Here is a 26,281-nt window from a genome sequence, read left to right as displayed (position 1 = left end):
CCACGTACACAAAGGCATTCTATATTGTTACTATTTTTTTTGCATAATATTTTATTGAGTCTAAGGTGAAAGTTTAAACAGCAAATTATGTTTCCATTCAAAAATCTCTGTACAAATTGTTCATTGATATTGGTTATACTTTTCACAATATGTCAATATTCTCATCATTTCTGATCTGGTTACTCCATTTCCAGTAATCTAGTTTCCCCATCCCCTTCCCTTCTCATCCCTGCTTTGGAATAATCGTTGACCTTTTTGTGTTGTATACATTTTTTAATGGAACCTGTGCTCATGGATAATATCCTTTATTTTTGTATGCCAATCTGTTGTTTTGCTAACAGGTGAGCTCAGGGAATAGTTTAGGTTCAAGGTTTAAAGAGTATCTCAGAGTGATAGTCTTGGGAAGTCCTCCAATCTTAATCAATTCAGTAATTTTGGACTTTTTAAGAATTTGAGTTCTGATCCACATTTTTTCCTGTTATATGAGGACCCATCTATTGCCCTTATTAGTATGGTTGGTAGTGGTAGTTGGGAACCATCTAGTTCTTCTGGTCTCAGGGTAGATAAGGCCATGGTTTGTGTAGACTATTAGTCCTATAGACTGCTTTCTTCTCTCAGTCCTGCTTTTCCATTTTCCTCTTTTGTTCTAGATGAGTCAAGATCAATAGCTTCATGTTACAGTGCCACTCACAAGCTTTTAGGAACCCATGCACTACTAAGCACATTCTAAGAACACACATTTTATCAATTATATTACTCTAGGTAACAACATTGTTCCATGACACTATGGTTCTAAGCCTTCAAACCCAGTAAACCAACTTTGTGAGGTGTTTGACTGTGTCTCAGGAGTATCCATAACTATGTCCCTATGCACTAAGACATTTCCAACCTGCCTTCACTGTGCCTGTCTCTCTATTGTCCAGTTCTCATATAGAAATTATTTTGTGCAGAGTCAACATGTGAAGGAGGTTGATTATTAGAACTGTGGACAAAATTTATGAAAGAGAAGCACTCAACTTTTTGTTTTATATTAAAAGGATGTTTTAAAGGAATTTATTGGATAAAATAAAAATAGAATAGTGTTTCCCAAATCGTGTTCTGTGGAATGTTGGTCCTGGTAGCTATGGCTCTCCTCCATCAAAGGACTATGTTTACATAAGTTTGGGAGAAATGCCACATATTATAGTCCCTTCTTGAAGATGCACAATGCCTATCAATGTTTCTAAAGTTTGAGAACTCCTGCATGAAAGAATCTGTTTAAATATGCTTAAACCAAAGCTCTGCAAATTTATTTGAACAATGTACCTCCTCACTTTTTTAATATAAACTTGCCCTATCATAAATGAAGTTCTAGAATGTCAGATTTGTCCTTTTACAAAAGGGACAAGGCATAGTCATCTGAAGGCTTACTGTGTCCATGACTTTGTGCTAAGCACTCAACATACATCCTCATATTCAGTCCCCAAGACAGCAACTGCAGTAGTATTTTGTTGTCCTAATCAGTTAAGAAATGGAAAATCTAAAAGTTGGTAATGTGCCCAAGATCCCATGTCTAGTAAGTAGTAAAGGTTCCCATCTCTCTACCACCCACTCTCTCATTTACTCAATGAATATTTTTTGAGCATCTACTTTATGGCAGAGCTCACTGGGTGGGCACAAAGTTAAGCGCTCAACAACTAACTGAATGGTGGGCAGCTGGACCTACCTAGAGGATCTTAGGAGGACAGGCTGGGCCATCTGCTTCTGATGGTTTACAGCCTTGAGAACTCTGTGAAGCATAGTTCTACTCTGACACACATGGGGTCGCCATGAGTGTGACTTTACTTGAGGACAACTGCCAACAGCAAACACAACTTTGTGCCAAGCCCTGTGCTGGATGATGGACATGCTTTGGGCCACTAGACAGGCATGCTCCTGCCCTCCTGGAGTTTACAGTCTAATGAAGAATGATGGTGAATAATTCAACAAACATATTTAATGTCAAGTTTGACACATGCAACAATGGAAAAGAAAGGGCTTGTGATAGTGAACAAGGAGGCAGAGTCCTTGGGTTTGGGAGGATGATGCCAAAGGGACTTCTTTAGAAGGGGTGGTCATGGACGCTACTCTGAGGCCATGGCATTTACCTGAGGCCTGAAGTCTGGGAAGAGGCAGCCATACTAAGAGCATTCTCTGTAGAGGGATCAAGAGGGCAAAGGTTCTGAGACAGAAATGAGCTGGGAGCATTCAAAGAGCAGAAAGGAGGCAGTGTGACTGGTGCCAAAGGAGCAAGAGGAAAGAGGCGAGGTGGTGGGTACAGGCCGTGAAGCCTAGCTGATTGGAAGCCTTACAGGGCCCTATGCATGAGTGTGCCAGATTTCATGCATGCTTTGAATCGCTTTGACTGCTGTGGGGAAGAGAGTGCACAGAGACAAGAGAAGAGGCTGGGAGACAGGCATCTAGGCCATCATGCATTGTGCACGGACACAGGTGTTATGCTCCAGTGCTATGCCCTTTCCACCTCCTCTCTTCTTTCCCTAAGCTGTCACCTTTGGAATCTTTGCCCTTATTCCAAAGATGCTTCAGTGCTCCGATCTTTCATCTTGGGAGAGGGTACTGCTTGTTTAAAAGCAAAAATAGACACTTTGACTTTCTATAATTTTAGAAAACCAACAAGTGGCACCAACCATTTGTGCAACACTCTACTAAGCATCATCCATGTTCCTTATTGGGTCCTCCTGGCAATAGTTGGCATTAGCAAGGGCAGGATTCTCCCTCCATTTCAATGAATGAAGGAATGGAGACACCTGCATGCCAAGTCCTTGCCTCAAGATCACTGGGTGGAGGAACTGGCATTCGAACTCTGTTGTTGTGAGTCCTTTATGCCATTGTTGTTGTGTGCTGTAGAGTGAATTACAACTCATAGTGATCCAATATGACAGAGTAGAACTGCCCCATGTGTTTCCAAGCTTTACAGAAGCAGATTGGCAGATAGTTTCTTCTGCAAAGCAACCAGCTGGGTTCAAACGGCTGACCTTTTGGTTAGCAACTGAGCACTTAAGCACTGTACCTGCAGGTCCTAGGCTATTCCTTTTATCCTATGATTTTATCTATGTGAGGCAATCCTGCTATCATGGGTGACTCAAAGACATAAACTGTGAGACAGAAATAGCTTCTGAAGACTGGTTCCTGCCCATGTGATTCATGTATGTATATTTAGGATGGTAGCCATTTATCTGTGTGTATTGACTATGCAAAGACATTCAGCTGTGTGGATCATAACAAATTATGCACAACATTGTGAAGAATGGAATTCTGGAATAGTTAATAGTGCTCATACAGAACTTGTACATAGACCAAGAAGCAGTCTTTCAAACAGAACAAGGAGATACGGCATGGTTTAAAATTAGGAAAGGTGTGCAAAAGGGTTGTACCCTCTCCACCATACCTATTTAATATGTATGTTGAGCAAATAATTGGAGAAGATAGACTATATGAAGAAGAACATGGCATCAGGATTGGAGGAAGACTCATTAACAAGCTGCGACATGCAGATGACACAATCTTCCTTGCTGAAAGTAAAAGGGACTTGAAGCACTTATCAACAAAGATGAAAGACTACTGCCTTCGGTATGCCTTTTGTTTTCTTTATGTTGACTTTGGTTCATAGTCAACATAAAGAAAACAAAAATCCTCACAACTGGACCAATAAGCAACATCATAATAAATGGAGAAAATATTGAAGTTGTCAAAGATTTTCTTTTGCTTGGATTCACAATCAATGCCCATGAAAGCAGTAGTCAAGAAATCAAATGACATATTGCATTGGATAAATCCACTGCAAAAGACGTCTTTAAAGTTTTAAGAAGCAAAGATATCATCTTGAGGACTAGGGTGAACCTGATTCAAGCCATGGTATTTTGAATTTCCTCAAATGCACTCAAAAGCTGAAAAACGAATAAGGAAGACCAAAGAATTGATGCCTTTGAATTGTGGTTTTGGAAAAGAATATTACATATATCATGGACTGCTAGAAATGAACAAATCCGTCTTGGAAGAAGTATCATCAGAGTGCTCCTTAGAAGTGAAGATGGGGAGACTTTGTCATAGTTACTTGGACAGGTTATCAGGAGCAACCAGTCCTTGGAGAAGGACATCATGCTTGGTAAAATAAAGGATCAGCAAAAAGAGGAAGCCCCTGAAAAAGATGGATGGACCCTGCAAAAATATAAGCAAACAGCAACTACTGAGGATGGTGCAGGACCCAGCAGCATTTTGTGCCATATATATAGTGTCACTGTGAGTCAGAACCAACTTGACAGCACTTAACAACAACAATAACAGATTCTTGGAGTAAGTCACTGATTTGGCAAAGTTAACATTGTTCTTTCAATATTAATTGTAACATACCAAAAAAACCAAAGTCACTGCTGTTGCACTGGATCCAACTCACAGTGACCCCTCCTTGGGTTTCCAAGGCGGTATCTCTATGAAAGTAGATTGCCCAATCTTCCTTCTGAGGAGTGGCTGGTGGGTTTAACTGTCAGCCTTCTGGTTAGCAGTCAAGTGCCCTAGGTACTATGCCACCAGAACTAATTCTAACATATCTAGCATAAAAAAAAGTTTTGTTTTTGTTTTTTAAAATGGCAGTTAAAAGAAGAGGAGTGGATTAGAGATGATGAATAAACCAAGATCTTGAAGTCACAGGTCTACAGGAGCCAGGCAGGACATGCAAATAAGTGACAAGGGAAGGTCTGAGGTGTGTGCTGGGGCTGCCTGGTACATTGCAGGGAGAACCCAGACATCGTGTAAAGAAGTTTTCAGAAGATGGTGGAATAGGCAGACAAACTAAACAGAATCTCTTCAACAAAGAAGAGAGAAACCAATTGACAGAGATAAAGAAGATAATCCTAGAGCCCTGAACTTTGAAAAGGAGTATACAGAAATGGATTAACACCATCTAGTGGGAGAGCCTGAACGAAAACAGTGAGTACAGAGATGGTCGAAGCTGCGGACTGTCAGCTACTCTGATGGCACTAACAGTCTGAATATTTCCAAGTGGTGTTGGGACCTGAGAATTGACCTAAAGATCAGCCTGGTCACCAAGGGCTGCAGGGACACTGTGCTGGTGGCTTATGACTAGAAGGGAAACAGCAAGGAGGGAGACAACCTGAGCTGTGGACTTTTGGCTGTCCAGAGGGCACAGCCATTTTGATTGGTTATAAGTGATGGCCATTTTGGATATTTAAAGTGACCCAAAGGTTCAGCCATTTTGAATGTTTACAAGCATCAGCCATTTTGGATATTTAAAGTGACAGCATTCTCATTTGGATTCCAGGGACTTAAGAATAGGCTCTGTTTGGCAAGGACAGCAGGGACATATAGGAGATTAATCACAGGAAAGGAGATAGGTGGTGAGTGTATAAGTGCTGCCAACTAACAAACAGAGGAGCACAGTACCCTGCTTATGTAGATAACATCCAAAGAAAACAAAAATCATGGGCAAGTCACTCCAACATACAATCACCAATTAAATATAAACACAAAAATGTCACAATGTCTCAGAGACAACAGAGCATTACAGTCCACACAGAGAAGCAAGATAAAGCAAGAGAAACAAGGGACCAGGATACATACCCAGAACACATTCCTGAGGAAGAAGCATCATTGGAACTCCCTGATAAGAAATTCAAAAGAATTATATATTGGTACCTTCAACAGATTGACAGACAGATCAAGGAAGTCAATGACAAAATTGAGGAATACACAGAGAAAACCCTAGAACAATCTTGAAAGACAATACTAGAACAAAATGACAAAAATAAATGAAAAATTAGAAATGATACAAAATCTACAGATAGAAATCCAGAAGATTAATACTAAATTTTCAGAAATAGATTGAACAGGCAAAGGAGTAGAATTGAATCAATGGAAGAGAGAATAAGTGAGACTGAAGGCAAATACCTTAATACTTCTTTTGAAAAGGATCAATCAAAAAAAAAAAAAAAAAAGATTAAAAAAAAAATGAAGAAAGCCTAAGGATCATGTGGGATACCATCAAAAGGAATAACCTATGTAAAATCAGAATTCCAGAACAGGAAGAGACAAATAAAACCACAGACAAAATTGTTGAAGATTCATTGGAAGAGAATTTTCCTGGTGTGATGAAAGATGGGAATATATCCATTCAAGAAGTTCAACAAACCCCAAACAGGATAGATCCCAAAAGAAAATCACCAAGACATATAATCATCAAACTCATCAAAACCAAAGACAAAGAAGGAGTCCTAAAAGCAGCATGGGAAAAATGAAAAGCTACCTGCAAGGGGCAACCATTAAGACTAAGCTCAGATTTCTCAGCAGAAACCATGCAGGCAAGAAGACAATGGGACAGTATGTATAAAACCCTGAAAGAAAAAATTAAGAATTATATACCCAGAAAAAATGTTCCTCAAACATCATGGTGAAATTAGGACATTTCCAGATGAGCAGAAATTAAGGGAATTTGTTAAAAACAGACCAGCCTTACAAGAGATGCTAAAGGGAGTCCTTTGGACAGAGAAGCAACAACAGCAAATAACAACTGACCAATAATACACGTGATGACATAGCCCAGAAACTAACCCCATTATGGAAGTATCCAAAGTAAATAAGCCTACATGATTGTAAACAGGGAACCAGAGACATCAATTTACAAATGAGGAAAACTACAGAACAAAAAGGGGGTAAAATTGTGTAGTTATGGAACTGCTAAATAGTAGGAAAGTCAAGATAACTGCAAGATAAAATGGACTGTTCTCAACTTGGGAAGAAAATTATAAATCATAGGGTAACCTCAAAGAAAAATGATAAACCACATCAAAATAAAAAAGAGGTCCAGCACAAATATTTGGCAAATACTAAAATAATAGCAATGAAGGAAGTGATGACATGATTCATAAACTAAATGAGCTCAGCACAGAGGATTATATGGAACAAAAAAAAAAATTAGCAACACCACAAAAAAGCACACAACAAAATGACAGAAGCAAATTCATACTTATCGATAATTACATTGCCAAAAGAGTAAAAAGAGAACCTACAGATTGGGAAAAAATATTCTGCAACAACATATCTGACAAGGGACTTATCTCTAAAATTTATAGAAAACTCTAACATCTCAACAACATAAAAGTTAACAGTCCGATTAAAAATGGGCAGAAGACATGACTAGACACTTCACCAAAGATGATATTCAGGTGGCAAGCAAACACATGAAGAAATGCTCACGATCATTAGCCATCAGAGAGAAGCAAATCAAAACAACAATGAGATACCATCTCACCCTAGCACTGATGGCAAAGTTCAACAAGACAGAAAATAACAAATGCTGATGAGGATGTGAAAAGATTGGGACTCTCATACACTGCTGGTGGGACTGTCAAATGATACAACCACTGTGGAAAGCAGTATGGTAATTCTATAAAAAGCTGGAATTAGAAATAACATTTGGCCCAGCAATCCCATTACTAGGTATATAGCCTAAAGAAGTGACAGCCAGGATAAGAACAGATATATAGACACCCATGTTCATCGCAGTACTATTTACAATAGCAAAAAGATAGAAACAACCTACATGTCCATCAACAGAAGAATGGATAACCAAACTATGGTACACACACACACACACAATGGAATACTATGAAACCCTAATGAATCTGCAAAATACCACATAATGTGGGTGAACTTGGAGGACATTGTACTGAGTGAAATAAATCAATCACAAAATGACAAATACAGTATTAGTTCATTATTACAAAAAGTCAAGGAAAGGTTTCTATATGGAAGGAAACTTTCTTTGTTGGTTACAGGGGTGGGAGGGGAGGGGAGGGAACACTGCAAAAAAAATGCACTGACACATGTCACTTTAGTTTTGTGTATTTCACTGTACATAAATTATATTTCAATGAAATGTATTTTAAAAAAGATGTCTTCAGCTACTAGCCATCATGATGTGGCAGAGTGGGGGACCAGTCCTGTGTTCAGTTTTCCAAGAAAACAGGGAAATCTACATCTCTGTGGGAAGTGTATAATTATGTAAATGTTGGCAAGCATTTAGAAATTTTGGATGAGCCCGTATAGGCCAGCAAGCAGGTCTGGGCCCTGATCTGGTCTGCACGTCTATAGCAACATGTCATTTTTGTATGAATGGCAAAAATGTGGGACGGTTCGGGAAGTCTGGTAAGCTGTTCTGTGACTTCAAGCTAACAATAGCATTCAAGACAAATGGAATGGCTGCATTAGCCAGTGTGGTAGGAACTGCAAGTGTTTTCATTTGGACTTGACCCAAAGTCCTTTTCTTGCACGCTTAGTGTGTAAGGAGCTATCATTGAATGTGCAGAGAAGGGCTTTGCATTTGACCAAAGATTTAGATTTTGCATAAGTACTGTTGGCATAAATAATATGCACATGTACGGGCACAGGCCTATGTGTTAGATAAAGAATAGTTGTTCAGAATGGCAGGGAAGTCAAATAAATGATTACTAGTGCTTTGGTATATTTTAATAGCCAAGACTTCCTTAATAATAATAATTACCACTCGTATATAACAGAAATTTGTTGTTGATGTTATGTGCCGTCGTGTCGAACCCGACTCATAGCAACCCCTCCTTGGATTTCTGAGGCAGTATCACTACGGAAGTAGATTGCCCCATCTTCCTTCCAAGGAGTGGCTGGTGGGTTTGAACCACCAGCCTTCTAGTTATCAGTCAAGTGCCTTAGCCACTATGCTACCAGAGCTCCCTACCAGAAACTATATGACTGGGATATGTAATTTTCTTATGATTCAGATTGTACATGTGGAACTATCTGAATGCATGATTTCTTTTGTTGGTTTTGTCTTAGTATTGTGAGCAGTCACTCATGTGAGATTTTATAGTTCACCAAGCCTTTTGTTTCCTCTAACCCTCAACAATACTGTGAGAAGGGCTAAACATATGCTTTGTTCCCATTTTGCAGAAGTGGAAAGTGAGTCCAAAGTTATGGTCTTCCTTTCCTAAGTTCTTGCTTGTGGTAGGGATATCGAATGAGACACGAACGTCTGTTCATGGTCAGAGCTGTTTGTGATAAAGTAATTGAGCATAAACTTAAAGCTGAAGGGCCCATACCACCTACAATCTTTCTGCTTGGTTCAGTGTTTTGTGAAAAAACAAGCATGTTCTTCAGTGTGCTTAGGTGGCCCACATAATCCCCAGTTAGCCACAGCCCTGCTGTTAGTTGCCCTGGAGCCAGCTCCAATGCACAGTGACCCCACAGAACTGAATGCTGCCCTGTCTTGTGCCGTCTTCACAAATGTTCATACACTTGAGTCAGTCGTGGCCACTGTGAATTTTGAGTGCCTTCCAAGCGAGGAGGCTCCTTGAGTGCAGTAGCAGATGCTATTTCATTGTGATCCGTAAGGTTTCCGGTGGCTGATTGTCAGAAGTAGACGGGCAGGCCTTTCTTCCTACTCTGTCTTAATCTGGAAGATCTGCTAAAACCTGTCCACCATGGGTGACCCTGGTGGTATTTCAAACACTGGTGGCCTAGTCTCCAGCAGTAAAACAACATGTAGGCCCCCATGGTGTGAGGAACTGACAATTTACCTCCCTGTGTTTTAAGCCTGCCGATTGATACATGTCATTTCCAGGGCTGCTAAACAGACACTTAGAGGTGGTTCTCTACTGGGTCCTGAGAGCTGTACATACACTTACGTTACTTTGCTTACAGTAACTCTTATCCAGCAGATGGCAGTAGAGCGTCTTGTTTTGATAAAATCCAGCCATTACATCTACAAAGATAGGCAAACTCAGCCTGTGAGCCATATCCAGCCCACCTTCTATTTTTGTCAATAAAGTTTTATTGGAACAGCCACACCCATTCATTTAGATTTTATTTATGGCTGCTTTGCACAACAGCAGCAGAGCTGATTGTTTACAACAGAAACTATGTGGTCCACAAAACCTAAAGTATTTAATATATGACTGTTTGTAGAAAAGTTTGCCAGCCCCTGTGTTGTGACAATCTAACAACTAGACTTAAAATGTCTTCAAGAGACAAGCTTTCATCTTTTTATAATTTGCACAAAAGGGACTTATATTGACTTTGTGTGTTGCTTTTGTAAGTTTTCAAAACCTTTGACTTTGCTTGGTGCGGAGTCTTAATCTGAAATAATAAAGGCTAGCTCTCAGCCAAGAAGCTCTGGTTGCACAGTGGATAAGTGCTCAATGGCTAATGTAAAAATTGGTAGTTTGAACTCACCAGCTGTTCTGTGGGAGAAAGATGTGGCAATCTGCTTCCATAAAATCTCCAGTCATGGAAACTCTGTGGGGCAGTTGTTGCAATGAGGTGGAATCGGCTCGAGGGAACCCATCAGCAAATGTGCTTGGTTGCAAACTGAAAAGTTGGCAGTTCGGGTCCACCCAATGGCTCTGCAGGAAAAAGGCCTGGCCAGCTGATTCCATGAACTTTACAACCAATAAACCCTATGGGACGGTTGTGTTTCATCCCAAAGGGGGGCTATGGATTGGAACGGACTTGATGACACCCAACAATCACAACAAATGGATTTTAAGAAGTCCTTATGCAAGTTCATCTGAATATGAAGAGAGGCATTTGTACAAACAAATGCCAAAGAGTTCCCTAGTCAAGAGTCTCCATAGTTCCGTGTTTGTATCTCACCTCCCCTAATTTCCCTGGTTTAGTGGTTGACGCAGGAGCTTTGGTAGCATAGTGTCTAAGGCACTTGACTACTTACCAGAAGGCTGGTGGTTCAAATCCACCAGCCACTCTGCAGAAGGAAGATGGGGCAATCTACTTCCGTAGTGATACTGCCTCGGAAACCCAAGGAGGGGTTGCTGTGAGTCAGGTCCGATTCAACGGCACATAACAACAACAATAGTGGTTGACGCAGTTTAAAAATAAATAAGTAAATAATAAGAAAGAAAATACTGCTTAATGGCTTGACTTTGCTTAAGGCAAAGGCCACATGCAAATGATGTTTTAATCATGCAATCTCTGACATGACCCTTATTTGCATATCACTATGGTGACTGTTGGAAAAAATGCCCCACATCATGATGAGTGCGTGTTATTTATATAGAAATTTGTTACCAGGTAATTGATTATGGGCTTTCTTGAAATATAACTGCCGTTTTAAAATTCTTTTTTGCAAAAGATGTCACCAGCCCTCTGAAACTTCATCGGACAGAGACTTTTCCTGCCTACCGAGCTGAGCACTGACAATAACTGCCAGGAGTGGTTCACAGGCTTGGGACACGTCAGCCTCCGACCCAGCCAGGAGGTCGCAGAATGACAGTGAGCGAAGGGCTGGAGAAGAGAAGCTTCAAGTCCTCAGTAATTGTGTGGTCACTGGGAAACTCTGCAATACAATGCTTGTGGGGTTTGCTGTTTGTTTTGTTTTGTTTTCCTTTTTTTTTTTTTTCTTTTGGTTTTTAATCTTAATGTGATTAAAACATGCTCTGTAGGTATTGACTTTTGTTTTGTTTTGTTTCCTCTTTTACAACTGGACAGAAGGGTCAATGCCACAAAATGATTTTCTATTGTAGATACCATGTCCATTGCTCTTCTCTGAATCTATCCTTTCGTGGATTCTTGTGATTTTCTTTCCGAGTGTCTCAACTGTATGACAGTCAGTACTGACAATAAAATGGCTCTCCATTATTTGTTATTGGTTCATATCGATTTCCTCACTTATTAGTACTGTGGTTCTGGCTAACTGTTGGAAATCATGTTTTATTATATTACTAATGAGTTAAATCAATGCTTTGATTCACTCTGACCTACAATACAATATGATCAAAAATAACTTATCCAAGGCCCCTGTTCATATTATTTATAGGACTACTGTTCTCTCTCACATGTTCTTCTTCTTCTTCTTTTTTTTTTTTTTTCTTTTCAAGCCTTCATTTTGTTTGGAAGACCTTCACAAAATATTTTCAAATAAAAGGTCTTTCTTCACCTGCATCAGTTGTTTATTCTGTTATATGTTGTTCTTTATATCCTCAGTATTTCTGAAGAGTTTGTTAATAGTTTCCTTGTTGTTGTTGTAGTTATGTGCTGTCGAGTCAAACCCGACTCATAGCGACCCCTCCTTGGGTTTCCGAGGCAGTATCACTGTGGAAGTAGGATTGCCCCATCTTCCTTAGGAGCCATGATCTTGATTTAGTGTTACGTCTGATGTACATCCAGACATTTGTGTTATTTGCACATGCATTCATTAAGCTACTCTAAATTGCTCATCTACTAGCCAGGAGCTGTGGGAGAGGCCAGAGATGGAGAGCTAAGAAGACATGGGCCCTGCCCTCAAGGACATTAAGTCTGGAGGAGTCCGAAAAGGAAAAAAAGTTGGAATTATAGTACAGAGTGACACCCCACAGTGGGCCCCCAGAAGATTTGTGCTATTGAAGAGAAGGTCACTGTATCCCCCAGGCTTTCTCACTGGGGAAGTGCCATATGGGAAGTCAGCCATGTGAACACCTGGAATCGACAACAAACACACCAAAAGGTTTGCCACGGAGTTGATTCCAACTCATGACAAGCCCATGTGTGTCTCAGTAGATTCGTGCTGCACAGTTTTCAATGGGTGAATTTTCAGCAGTAGATCACCAGAGCTACCTTTCAGGGGGCCTCAGTAGACTCAAACCTGGAACCCTGGAATGGTCAGCAGCGGAACCTGTTAATCAGTTGCTCTGTGGTTGCGTGAGGGAGCAGAGATGGTGTCTATCTTGTTCATGCCTGTTTCCTGTAGCGTTGCCAGACAAAATACAGGATATCCAGTTAGCTTTGGATTTCAGATAAACAGTAAATAATTTTGTAGTGTAGCTGTGTCCCTAATAGTGCCTAGGACAAACTTATACTAAAAAAGTTACTCATTGTTTATCTGAAATTCAAATGTTACTGGATGTCCTATATTTCTCCTTACTGAATCAGAACCTTGAAGAGTTGCTAGCACATAGCTCATCCTTAATAAATATGTGTTGAAGGAATCCCTCAGGATGGACTGGTTTGGTTGTGTACTTCCTCTGTTCCAGACACTGTGTTGACCCCTTCATCGAAAGCAGTATTTCCAATAGATTATGTTATCACGTACTTTCTAGGAAAAAAAATAAATATATTTGATAAACTCCAAGAAAGAACCACAAAATAGTTCATTTTCATTTGTACTCATTTCAGAACGTATATAATATCCCAAGATGGAGATTAATACTCGTTAGACCCCCAAGGGCTTAGGTACAATGCAAGTTTGCCTAGCTAAAATCCAGTTTGGAGCTCTGTTAGCTGGGATTTCCAAAGCCACTGCCATGCTTTTCCCAGGAGGTGAGATATTTTGGGAGGAGGTGGTTTGAATTCAGCTAACAGTTAATTAGTGGATTAAAGATACATAAATGGTTTAGTGCTAAAGGCTTCACTGGCATGCGTTTGTCTTTCACTGGGTTCTCTGCAGCTGTTTTTCATATCATTTTAGCTCAAGCTACTTCCTTCCCATGTATCTATATTCATCTTTTTAAGATGTGGTTCTTCACGCACATTTGGTAATCCCGCCTTGTCCCTTTATTTCTTACTCTATCATTTTTATTTTATTTCTTGTCTAAGACTGTCTTAGTAGAAGTTCTCCCAGATTCCCAGGGCTTTGGTAGCCAACATGGGGGATTAAGTTGAAGAAACATATAAAGGAAATGGAATTAAAGAAATAATTATAATTTTAATGAAGTCAAAATTGCTGAAGCAAGTCCAAAGCTAATGAGTGTGCAAAGGAACATTTCTGAATGTAGTTAACTACCAGTGAGAAGCTCTCTTCAGAATTTTAAGAAATACATTTACAGAAAAGAGTAAGAGTTGTGTTAGGTTATCTCGAAGCTTTTATTTGCTGCTGAACGCTGTGCTAAGTGTTTCACTCGTGTTATCTTGTTTAAACTCCACAATAGCTATCTGAGGTAAGTAAAATTATTATCTCCATTTAGAGATACTGAGCCTTGAGAAGTCTAAATAATATAAATAATATGGCCACAGTCTTCTAGCTACTAAATGTTAAAGACACATTTGAACTCATGTGTCTTAGTCACCCAATGCTGCTGTAACAAAGATACCACAAGTGTGTGGCTGTAAGAACAGAATTTGTTGTCACAGCTTTGGAGGCTAGGAATCTGAATTCAGGCCTTCAGTTAGATGCCTCTGTCTGCTCTCAAAGAAGATCCTTGTTTCACGATTTCTGGCTGCTCCAGGTATTGTTTGGTGTTCCTTGGTTTGCACATGGACCCTCCATGATGTCTTCCTCCTGTGTGTGCTTCTCCCTGTCTGCCTTCCCTGTTTATAAAACACCACTCGGAAGGCATTAGATTAGGCCACACCCTACTCTAGTATGGCGTCATTAATAGGACAAAAGAAAAGAAAAACATTGCCAACATAGATACATGGGTAAGGGTTCAATATATCTTTTGGAGGGACATGACTCAACCCATAACACCAGGCAATGTGACTCCTGAGCCTGGAAGCCCCTAAGCCATGCAGCTTCAAGTGTCAACAAATTTACTATAAAGGACCAGAATATAAATGTTTTAGGCTTTGAGCTCACAGGCTCTCTTTCACAACTACTCACTCAACTCTGTCACTGTAGTGTGAAAGTGGCCATGTTGTTGTTGTTATGTGCCATCGAGTCAGCCCCGACTCACAGCGACCCCTCCTTGAGTTTCCGAGGCAGTATCACTACAGAAGTAGACTGCTCAACCTTCCTTCCAAGGAGTGTCTGGTGGGTTTGACCGCCAGCCTTCTGGTTAGCAGTCAGGTGCCTTAGGCATTATGCTACCAGAGCTCCTGAAAGTGGCCATAGGGATACCTATACAAATAGGCGTGGCTGGGTTCTAAGAGAGCTTCACTTAAGAAACAGGTGGAGGCCAGATTGGACCCAACACCTGTTCTAGATAATGTTGTTGTTGTATGCCATCAAGTTGATTTTTGACTCCTAATCACCCCATGGGACAGCGTAGAACTGGCCTGTGGGGTTCCCTAGGCTGTGATCTTTAAAGAAGCAGATTAGCAAGTCTTTCTCCTGCAGACCACTGGGTGAGTTGTAAATGCCAGCCTTCTGATTAGTAGCTTACTACTTAATATTGCAGGACTAGGGCTCCTTGCTTTAGATAATACCACCTAAAAGCCAAATCCATTGGGCCGTGAGTCGATTCTGGCTCACAGTGACACTACAGGACAAAGTGGAACTGCCCCATAGGATTTCCAAGGCTGTAATCTTTATGAAAGCAGACTGCCACATCTCTCCTCCATGGACCGACTGGTGGGATCACACCGTCAGCCTTTCAGTTAGCAGCTGATTGCTCTAATCACGGTAACACGAGGGCTTCTTCATTTTAGATGATAAGAAGCTTTAATTCTAAGCTTTATTAGGTTCAGGTGTTTGCTAGAAACCATGAGTTTAAACAATTTAAGTTCTGGCCTTCAGTAAGGAGAAGAGTGATTTGAGATGATTTTTGTTTCTCTATAGTCCTAAACCAACTGGCGAATATTCAAGTGTAAGAAAGGGGAAATATTTCAAAGCTGTGTGGATTTGTACTTAATTCGAAATGAACTTTAAAACACTTATGCCCACATTACACCTAGGCTGAAATCTGGAGGTTAAACTATGGAGATTTTCTTAGATATAGTGGACGTTTCTGTTTGACTTAACTGACTTTGTGGTGGGGGTTGAGGGGATTGCATATTCCTCTCTGCACGTTTAGCCCACTGCTAAACAGACTTTCACCTAGTTTAAGGCAGGCAATGCAGTATTAAGCAAAAGGCTGTCTGCACTCAGATTGCTTAAGTGCAAAGTCCAGTTTCTGCATTAATGAGCTGTGAGTCCTTGGGGCACTTAATGAATGTTTCCATGTCTCACTTTCCTCCCCTGTGAATTGCAGAATGGATGGCGTTCCTTCTGAGGTTACTTTCTCTCATCAGAATCATCCTGTCTGATTCAAGGGGACATTAAGTGAGAGAACAGCAAGGTAGAAAGTTGAATCTGACAGGGGTAGCTCAAATTCCATACACCACACTGACAATCAGATAGCCTCAGTGTTCTTACCTGTGAATGGTGTCAAAATACTGCCACCTCATAGTGCTGTTGTGGGATTTAACATGATGCATGTTATGAGATGAAGTACCCCTTAGCAAACTGCAAAGCACTAATAATCCGCCTTATTTTTTTAATTTAGGTTATAGTATTTGGTGTTGTCATTGCGTCATCAGTGACTCAAACACTTCTTGCCAGTAGCAATAAGTTTAGATGGAATGAGAAGGACGAGCACTCCTTACCCTCAATCTGTTTGCCCTGGAATATTATTGGGGCTTGAGTTGTTGTTGTTGTTGTTGTTAGGTGTCATTGAGTCAGCTCCAATGCATAGCAACCCTTTGTACAACAGAATGAAACACTGCCCAGTTGTGTGCCATCCTCACAATCTTTGCTATCTCTAAGCCCATCACTGTAGTCACTGTGTCGATCCATCTCATTGAGGGTCTTTCCCTTTTTTGCTGATCCTGTACTTTACGAAGGAAATGTTCTCTTCTGACTCTCTACTTTACCAAGAAATGGTCCCTTCTGACAACACGACCAAAGTAGGTGAGATAAAGTCTGGCCATTCCCCCTTCCAGGAGCATTCCAACTGTACATTTTTCTTTTTTTAAAATTTTTATTGTGATTTGGGTGAAAGTTTATAGAGAAAATTCATTTTCCATACAGCAGCTCACATACACTTTGTCTCGTGACATTGACTGCAATTTCCCACAATGCAACAGCTCTTTTCCCACCTCCTCCCCATAGTTACCTCTTCCCTGTGTCCTTCCCTCTCATGCACTTCTGCCCCCAGAGCTGTCTCCCTGTGCGTACACAATCCTTCTATTCTCCCATGATTGATGTCTACAAGGATTGTATCTACCTAATGTAAATGTTCAGTTCATATGCCTGTCTTTTGTTTGGCTGGAAGCCACAGAAGTGGGTTCAATTCCAGACCTGAAGGGCAGCTAGGGCATAGTCTCAGGGGTTCCACCAGGCTCTATCAGACCAGCAAACCTGGTCCCCTAATTTGTTTTATGGTTTTGAGTTTTGTTCTGCATTGTTCTCCCACTCTATCCAGGATCTCCTACATAGGTTCCCCTCTGAACGGTTGACAGTGGTAACCGAGCACCATCTAGTTCTTCTGATCTCACAGTCATATAGGCTGAGAATGCACGGTGTACCAGTCCCTTGGACTAATTGTTTCCGTGGGTCTTTGGTTTTCTTTATTCTTCCTTACTCTCAATGAGGAGAGACACATTGTTGCAAGTGGATGGCTGCTTGCAAACTTTTAAGATTCCAGTCATTACTTGCCAAAGTAGGATGTGGAACAATGTTTTTTGTGTAGTATGTTATGCCAGTTGAGCTTGATGTCTACTGTGACCATGGTCCCAAGCCCCCAGGTCAAACTACTCACTCCCTCTGGGTAGCTGGCTATGGCCAAGAAGTGACTACAACCTTGTCCCTTGTCAGCTCTACTATATACCTGGAAATTCTTACATACACCTTTCTTACAAATACACTTGTAGAAACATTGTCTGCCAACCTTATACATCGTCATGGGCACACTCCCCTCTGCATAGACATACCTAATTGTTCTGCCTGTCCACCTGTGTATCAATATTATCATCACTGACAACGCACCAACTGCACTTCTTCCAGGACAGATTTGTTCATTCTGGCAGGCCATGGTACTTTCACCATTTTTTGCCAATGGTCACTTTAAGATACTTTCCAATCGGAGACACTAAAATATTTAAGGTCCAAAATAAGAGACTATGTCTCTTGCCAGCAGAATGGAATAGATTCAGAAAGAATGAAACCAGGTTTTGGACGACTTTTACAAAGGAATCCCATATCCTTTAAGCCACAAAATATGTGGGCATAGGTCAAGCATCTTAGATGCCCTTACAGCACTCACCACTGACAGACACACATGGGAAGATAAGCTGGGATATGAGACGGACCAGAAACTACACCTGCCCACCAGCCACAAGGAAACTCTCATGGTACTGAGGCACACTGTGAAACAAAACACTGATCAAGGTTCGTGGCAGTCTCCATCCTAGGAATTTTATTTGACTCTAGGAAATGAAAGTTTAACTTAAAAGAATAAAATCCTTGACATCCTTGATAAATGAGCCTATATTTCATCCATAACAGGATGGTGTTTTGAGGTTCAAAGTCAAAAATTCTACAAGTTGAAAATATTTAATGTAATTTAGAATTTTGGTGATCACTTTGGGAAAATGAATTTCTGTTTGCATTGTCTTTTTTTTTTTTTTTTTTTTTTTGAGAACTTTGGTATAATGTTTAGTTTTAGTCAAAGGGTCTGAATAAAATCCCTCCAGCTGAGATTCAAGCAAGTTAATAAGTTTATGTAGGATCAGTTTTTCTGTCGAATTGAGTTGATCTCAAGGAAGAATTTTGCATATATTTTAAGAAACCAAGGTTGTTCCCCATATGTTTGTCTTACATTGTGTTGAGTATGAGCCTGGGTTTTGAGTTGACCTTCACAGATCAGTGAATTTATGTGGTTCCTCTGCCTGAGTTTCCAAGAAAAATTACTTCTTGTGCCTATCTTATGAGCTGGGACTTCGGACCCTCCAGCCATTCCGTGGGAGAAAGATGAGGCAGTCTGCGCCATAAATATTTACAGCCTTGGGAATCCTATGGGGCAGTTCTACTCTGTCCTATAGGGTTGATATGACTTAGAATCAACTTGATGGCAGTAACAGTGGATTTTTTTTTTTTTTACAAAATACCTAGACTGACTTAAACATATGCAAATGAATTGAGGTTAACTGATTCTTTCTTGATAATGAGACTCTGAGGCTCACATTGCTCTAGAGAAAGTTTTGAAAGACTCCTTTCAAGCAGGTAGAAACATTTTTAAGACAAAATAAAATAAGATAAATAATGTGGACATTAATGTGATCTAAAGTAAGAAAAATGTTGTCTTAATACAATTACTGGGAGTTCTGGTGACATAATGCCTAAGGCATTTGACTGCTAACCAGAAGGAAGATTGGGCAATCGACTTCTGTAGTGATACCGCCTCAGAAAACCAAGGAGGAGTTACTATGAGTCGGATCCGACTCAATGGCTGGATACAACAACTAATACAAGTACTGAAAACTGGGTAGATCCCTAATGTAAAAAACCCATGGACAAATCTAAAGTTAGATTGAGAAAATATAAGAAATATTAAGAGTTTGAATGAAAATATTGACTATTTAGACAAAATTTACTTCCATGGTAATTATGATTTGTAGTATATAGGCTTACATTAATTTCCAAGATTCCTAGGTAACTTACTGATATTTAAAGTGCCTTGTAGTGCAGTGGTTAAAGTGCTTGGCTCCTAACTGAAAGGTCAGTGATTCAAACCCCCAGCAGCTCTGCATGAGAAACATATGACAGTCTGTTTCTATTAAGATGTCTACAAAGATTTACAGCCATGGAAACCACATAGGGACATTTCTATTCTGTCCTATAGGGTCACTATTGTTGTTATTGTTGTTAGGTGTTGTCGAGTCAGCTCTGACTCATAGTGACCGTATGGAAGATAAAACGAAATACTGCCTGTTCCTGCACCAGCCTCACGAGCTGTGCTATATCCTAGCCCGTCATTGCAGCCACTGTGTTAGTACATCTCACTGAGTGCCTTCCCCTCTCTCACTGACCCTTCACTTTACCAGCATGAGATCCTTCTCCAGGGAATGGTCCCTTCTGACAACATGACCAAAGTAGGTGAGACGAAGTCTGGCCATTCTATCTTCCAAGGAGCATTCCGGCTGCACTTCCTCCAGAACAGATTTGTTTGTTCTTCTGGCAGTCCATGGTACTTTTGGTAATCTTCACCAATATCACAACTCAAAAGCATCAACTGTTGTTCAGTCTTCCTTACTCATTGTCCAACTTTCACATGCATATGAGGTGATTTAATAGGGTCACAATCAGCAAGAATCAACTTAAGGGCAGTGTTTTTTTTTTTTTTTTTTTTTTGTACTGATATTAAATTGAATTCATGGATATTCATTATAATTGAAGTTTATAAGCTCTAACTTTTTATGTCACAGGGAAAGGATCTATCTCTGTATCTACCTACCTACCTATTTATCTATCATTTGAGTCTTATAACAACTACGTTCATTTATGCCACTTAAAGGGTGGCTAAGCTTTCAGCTTTACAAATAATTAAATAACTAAATATTATTTCTCACTTCCCTATAATAAACTCCTGACAACTTTGAGACTTCATGGAAAGCCACAGAAGACTTATAAAAAGGTTTAATCAATGTGTTATGAGTTACTGACACATGAAACAATTTCAAATCAGGAGAAGTGCCAAATTTTCTTTGGGTTAAAATTCATATGTCAGTGATGCTTGCCTGATATTAGACAATAAACACATAATATTATGTTTTAATTTTATTATTTCACTTTTTAACTTGGTTGCAACTTTGTTTTCTTTGAATCTAGCATCAACAAATCCAATGGTTTTAACTGGGGAATTCAATTGTTTACCCATGGAGTTTTGTTACTATTCAGATATTTGGAAAAAAGAAAACTACTGCCATCAAGTTGATTCTGACTCATAGACCCCCCTATTAGATTTCCAAGGGTGTAAATATTTACAGAAGTAAATATAGGAAGATTGTCTCATCTGCCTCCTGCTGAGCAGCTGCAGCTAGTGGGTTTGAATTGCCAACCTTCTTGTTAGGAGCCAAATGCCTTAACCACTATGCCACCAGAGCTCCTTATTATCTTGGTATATTCTTGGTATATCCTGACTATGTGGCATTGTGTCTCAAGATTATTATGCATTATAACTGAAGCTCTTTGAAAATAAGATTAATCATTATGTGTAGAGAGATTTCTTTCTCTTTTTTTCTATTGACTTTATTTGGCTTTACATTACATTTATAATTCCCATTAGATCTTTTACTGTTAAGAATTATTATAGTTAATCATGGGCATTTTTTTTTTTTTAATTGTGATTTGGGTGAAAATTTACAGAGCAAATTCACTTTCCATACAGCAGTTCACATACACTTTTTCTCATGACATTAACTACAATTTACCACAATGCAACAGCTCCCCTCCCACTTCTTCCCCGTAGTTACCTCTTCCCTGTATCTCCCTGTATTCTTTCCATGCACTCCTGCCCCCTGAGCTATGTCCCTGTGCATACACAGCCCTTCTATTCTCCCATAATTGTTCTCTCCAAGGAGTGTATCTACCTAGTGTAAATGTTCACCTCATAAGCCTGTCTTTTGTTTGGCTGGAAGCCACAGGTGTGGGTTCAATTCCAGACCTGAAGGGCAGCTAGGGGCCATAGTCTCAGTGGTTCTACCAGGCTCTATCAGAAAAGCAAACATGGTCCCTTTTTTCCTTTTTCCAAATGATTCAGAGTTTTGTTCCACATTGTTCTCCCACTCTATCCAGGATCTCCTACATAGATCCCCCTCTGAGTGGTTGACAGTGGTAGCTGGGCACCATTTAGTTCTTCTAGTCTCATAGTCTTATAGGTTGAGGATCAAAACCCATGGCCATTTTTAAGTTGCTATCTGAAATGTTTTACTTTGCTGATTTGCTGGAAATGCTTGACCAAAATATTTCAACAACCATGGACTATATCAGATTTATGCAAAAGACTATAATATTTCAAACATGGATATCATTGGACTGAATCAAGGTTTCTAGAACTCTTATGAAGAAACTGATGTTTCCAGACTGCTGCTTATTCAGAATTTTATTAAACCAAAATTAACTACATAGGACTGAGTAAATTAAAATAATTATTATAAGGTTTATTTAAGAATATTGCTGATGTTCAACTTTCTATTAAGAAATTTATTTTTTATTTCCCTCTTTCAATACAATAATCAGCTATTTCAATAATTAACCACACTATCTGGATACAGAATATAATATGGTAGGAGTTTTTCTCATCTCCTGATTCATACAATTTCACTAACCCAAGCTGTGCATCTCGATTATGTGGCTATGGCTTAAAGCTATGTGTCAGTTTGGCTGGACCTGGTTTTGAGTGGCTGGGCAGCTGGGTGTAGTTATTCCCCATGACGAGACTGGTAATCAACTCCATAGTGGAATCTACTGTGAACAGCTGAGTAGCTGCTTTAGGGATGTGGTCTGCTTCTAGTATTTAAGAAGAAACTCAAGACCTTCTTGGCACATTTGGATCCTGCATTTGGCTGAGTCATTAGTGAGTGACCTGCCATGTTGTCTGCCAATCTTGGGACTGTTTCTGAACTTGAACTAGTAGCCTGCCATGTTGCTTGATTATCTTTAGACTGTGTCATTTTACTTGTTGACGCTGAGTTTGTCAGCCTCAGGAGCCAGCAACTGCCTGAGTTGAGATACATCCAGCTCCACTGGGCCGAGAGCAAGAAGCAGAGCTGAAGCCCAAGGTTGAGGGGCTTTCACCCAGCCCCTAGAGCTGGCACTTTGAACTCAGACTTTTAGTTTCCTAAACTGGGAGAGAATAAATCCCTGTTTGTTAAAACTATACACTTGTGGTACTTCTGTTAAAGCAGCACTAGATAACCCAAACAGTGGCTCTAACATTTGGCCTTGGCTCCTACCTAGATGGATTAGCAAATGCACTATAGGACTGAATTGAACCCAAGGTTGACTATTAACTGACTTACCTCTTTTAGCCAACATCCCCCTTTAAGAGCTCATCAGCCCAGATCTGAATTTCAATAGTATCATTATTTAGCTTGTACTTTTGTACATCAAATAGGTTTTGAAGATGTTATGGCTCATGTCAAAGTTTTGACTAAATACATTCAGAGTGTCTTAAATGATTCTGCCCTTGGACTCCAATAAATCAATATAGGCAGTCCTTAGATTATGAATATTGTAGTAGTTAAAGTTGTGTATCAACTTGGCTGGGCATGTGATTTTCAGTGGCTTGGCAGCTGTCATGTACTTGTTCCTCATGATGAGATTGGATGTGTTGTAATCACCTCCAAGGTGGAATCTGCTGTGAGCAGTTAATCAGTGGAAGGGGAGTTGCCTTCAGGGTATGACCTGATTCCAGCATATATGGAAAGGATCCTTCATTTGGCTCATCATTATCTCCAGTTCCTGGACTTGAACCCATGACCTGCCTTATTGCGTGATGATCTTGAGATTGTTGCCTTTGCAGCCTGTGGGCAACCAAGCATTTGTCAGCCTCAGTAGCCAGCAGCCTGTATACCACCAATCTTCAGTTCATCAGTCCCAGCAGCTATGTGAGTCAGGAGATGCCTCCAGCTTGCTCCAGTGGACCTGAAAGGTAGAGCTGAAGCCCAAGGTTGAGGGACCTCCACTCGGAATCCAGAGAAAGTCTTCCCTTCGGGTGGCACTCTAACCTCAGACTTCTAGCCTAGTCTAGAGCCAGCACTCTAAATTTGGACTTCCAGACTCCTGAATTATAAAAGAATAAATTTCTGTTTGTTAAAGCCATCCAGTTGTGGTAGTTCTGTTATAGTGGTACCAGAGAACTAAGACAAACATCCAATTTATGGACAACTCCTACTTGCCTTTTAATATTATGTAAATTTACTCTAACTTTAAAATGATTGAACCCACCTCCTACTTGAAGCAAATTCTTCATCATAATAACCTTCACTTGCTGTCTGTACAGTTTTAAATCACTGAGAAGACTCCAAGGCTTTTCTTTCACTTAAATAAGGCTAAATAAGAACTTTATGCACCTGCTATGACTTACCTACAAATTCTTAAAGATAGAGCTCATTTTAACCCTAGGTACTGCTTGTACTGAAATGATTACAATCAGAGAATAGTTCTTCAAAATGAAATGGCCCTTGACATCTTTGCTACTGCACAGTGAAACACCTATGCCTTTATTAAAACTGATTGTTGTGTTTATATTCCTGATGGTAGTGTTAATATCACTTACTATGTTTCCCATACGGAACACATTGTGTCAGATCTCAATGATCCTGTTCCCTCCTCAACTGAAATCGTAAGAAATTGTTTTCCTTTTGGCATGGATGGTGGAAAAAATTGCTACTTTATTGTGGAATCTTTATATTCCTCCTCATTTTTGTTATTGTAATTATAACCCTGTCATGGCCAAATTATTTTCTGCTTTGATTTTTTGTTTATAGCATGTGTTTTCAGTAATAGAAGACATGCTGAAATCAAAGTAAAAAAATTGAGATAATTTGGATTTTTGAACAATTATGTGGGACACATATGTCCCAAGTGGACTCTGGTGGTATGATTGGTGGAGTAAGGCTAATTATTTCAGATTCATACAGTTATATAGGTCCCCACTAGATGGGAGCATATGCCACAACTGAGCTAGCAACTTCCCAAGAAACTTGAGAGGCTGAAAATATATGTCCAATAGGTCATGAAAGGGATAACACCTCTTTTGCTTTAGTTCAACTCATTTTTTTCATGAAATGAAGTACCATTTAACCCTTCAAATAAAATCAGACTTGTTTTACAGGTTTTCTCCAATCATTGAGCTGTCTAATCACCTCCCTTATGTCTCTTTGGGTATGTTTAATCTTTACCTCTGTCATTCTGTCCTGATGGAGAAATGATCCTTGAATGGATGGTCCCCATAAGACTTGAGATGAGGTCACTTAGTTTGGGGAATTTTTATTGCTTAAAGCTCCTGAAGAAAACAAAGTCCTTGTAGAGGAAAGGCTACTCCATTGTGGGAGATTAGCACCCTCTACTGGAGGCTTGATAAAAAGTGGGAAATACAAATAGAAAAGTTTCAAACTGGAGGCACTCATGTCAGATGTAAGAATGATGGTGCCAATATACATTCCCAGGAAACAAAAGGTCAGGATCTAACTGTTTGGAAAAAAATGTGTTACTACACCTAAGACATTTGACTGCTAATCAGAAGACTGGCTGTTCAAACCTACCAGCCACTCACTGGAAGGAAGATTCAACAATCTACTTCCCTAGCGATACCACCTCGGAAACCCAAGGAGGGGTGGTGATGACCTGGGCCTGACTCCATAGCAGTGTGTTTGGTTTAGTTTGGTAATAAACATTTGTTCTAGGAAAAACTGTTTTCATGGCTGCAATCATGTATAACTACCAAAACAAACAAACACACAAACTTACTGCTGCCAAGTCGTTTTCTGACTCATAGTGACCCCTCCTTGGGTTTCCGAGGTGGTATCTCTATGGATGTAGACTGCCCACTCTTCCTTCCAAGGAGTGGCTGAGTGATTTCAAAGTGCCAGCCTTCTGGTTAGCAGTTAGCCTTCAGTACTATGCCACCAGAGCCTACAGTCAAGTATAAATGCAACCAGCTGGGGCCACTGACCTAGGTGGTAACTCTCATCTCTGCCTAGCCAAGAGGCCTACCTCTACATTTCAAAGGACTTAAAGCTGAAGCTGATCTCATCTACAATCAATCATTAACCTCTTACCTTTCCTTTGGTCTCTATGTATATAGACCTTCTCTCTGCTTGAATGGTGGAGTGCTTTGTATTTTAGTTGGCACTGCCTAGCTCAAACTGTATTATTTCTCAATAAAACTCATTTTCTTTAATTTCTAACAGAGTATGAGATTTTCTTATTTGACAACAGTGCTAATAAAACAAGAATGTATTCCCGACTTCAGGGTCCCTATTCCATAGGCTCAGAGTTTTAAGCTAGTGGCTCAGGAAGCAAAACTAAAGAGAATTTATTTTGTATACAGACATTTTGTGATTTCTTTTTTGGGACCGTCTTTACTTCTGAGAAGGGTAATAGTGTGGTAATTATTAGTTACAAAATCTTCTTCCCTTTGGTCACAGAAAAAATACACCTACTTTCCCGTTTCCATGAAGGTAGTAAACTCAATTTTCTCCTTCTTATTGAGTTTTTAAATTCCTTAGGCTAAACACAGGAGCTCTGGTGGTGCAGTGGTTGAAATATTTGGCTGCTATCCAGAAGGTTGGTGATTCAATCCAACCCTCTGCTCTGTGGTAGAAAGATGAGGCAGTCTACTTCCATCAAGATTTATAGCCTTGGAAACCTTATGGAGCAGTTCTGCTCTGTCCCATAGGACTGCTACGGTCAGAGTTTACTCAGTGGCAGTGGGTTGGGTTTGGTTTGGGAAGTTAATTATGGGAGGTAAGGCTGCCCAATCTTCTGATGAAAATCAAGAGTTGGCTCATTTCTATATGAACTCATTGAATGGATAAATCTACTGTGCTTGTAATCAGCCAACGT

The 26,281-nt window shown here is 40.0% G+C and overlaps 1 protein-coding gene across 1 annotated transcript in view; it reads left to right on the top strand.

Annotated features, from left to right (window-relative positions):
- LOC103194880 (docking protein 5) overlaps positions 1–11,238 on the top strand; it is a 263,138-nt gene extending 251,900 nt beyond the window's left edge. Inside the window, 1 exon segment of the mRNA XM_007938300.1 lies at positions 11,174–11,238. Within this exon segment, the coding sequence (XP_007936491.1) occupies positions 11,174–11,238 (65 nt within the window).
- The last annotated feature ends 15,043 nt before the right edge of the window (positions 11,239–26,281 follow it).

Source organism: Orycteropus afer, unplaced genomic scaffold (assembly GCF_000298275.1).
Source record: "Orycteropus afer afer isolate SDZICR_OR568_19922 unplaced genomic scaffold, OryAfe1.0 scaffold00049, whole genome shotgun sequence".
NCBI lineage: Eukaryota > Metazoa > Chordata > Mammalia > Tubulidentata > Orycteropodidae > Orycteropus > Orycteropus afer.
This window is presented reverse-complemented; position numbering and strand designations above follow the sequence as displayed.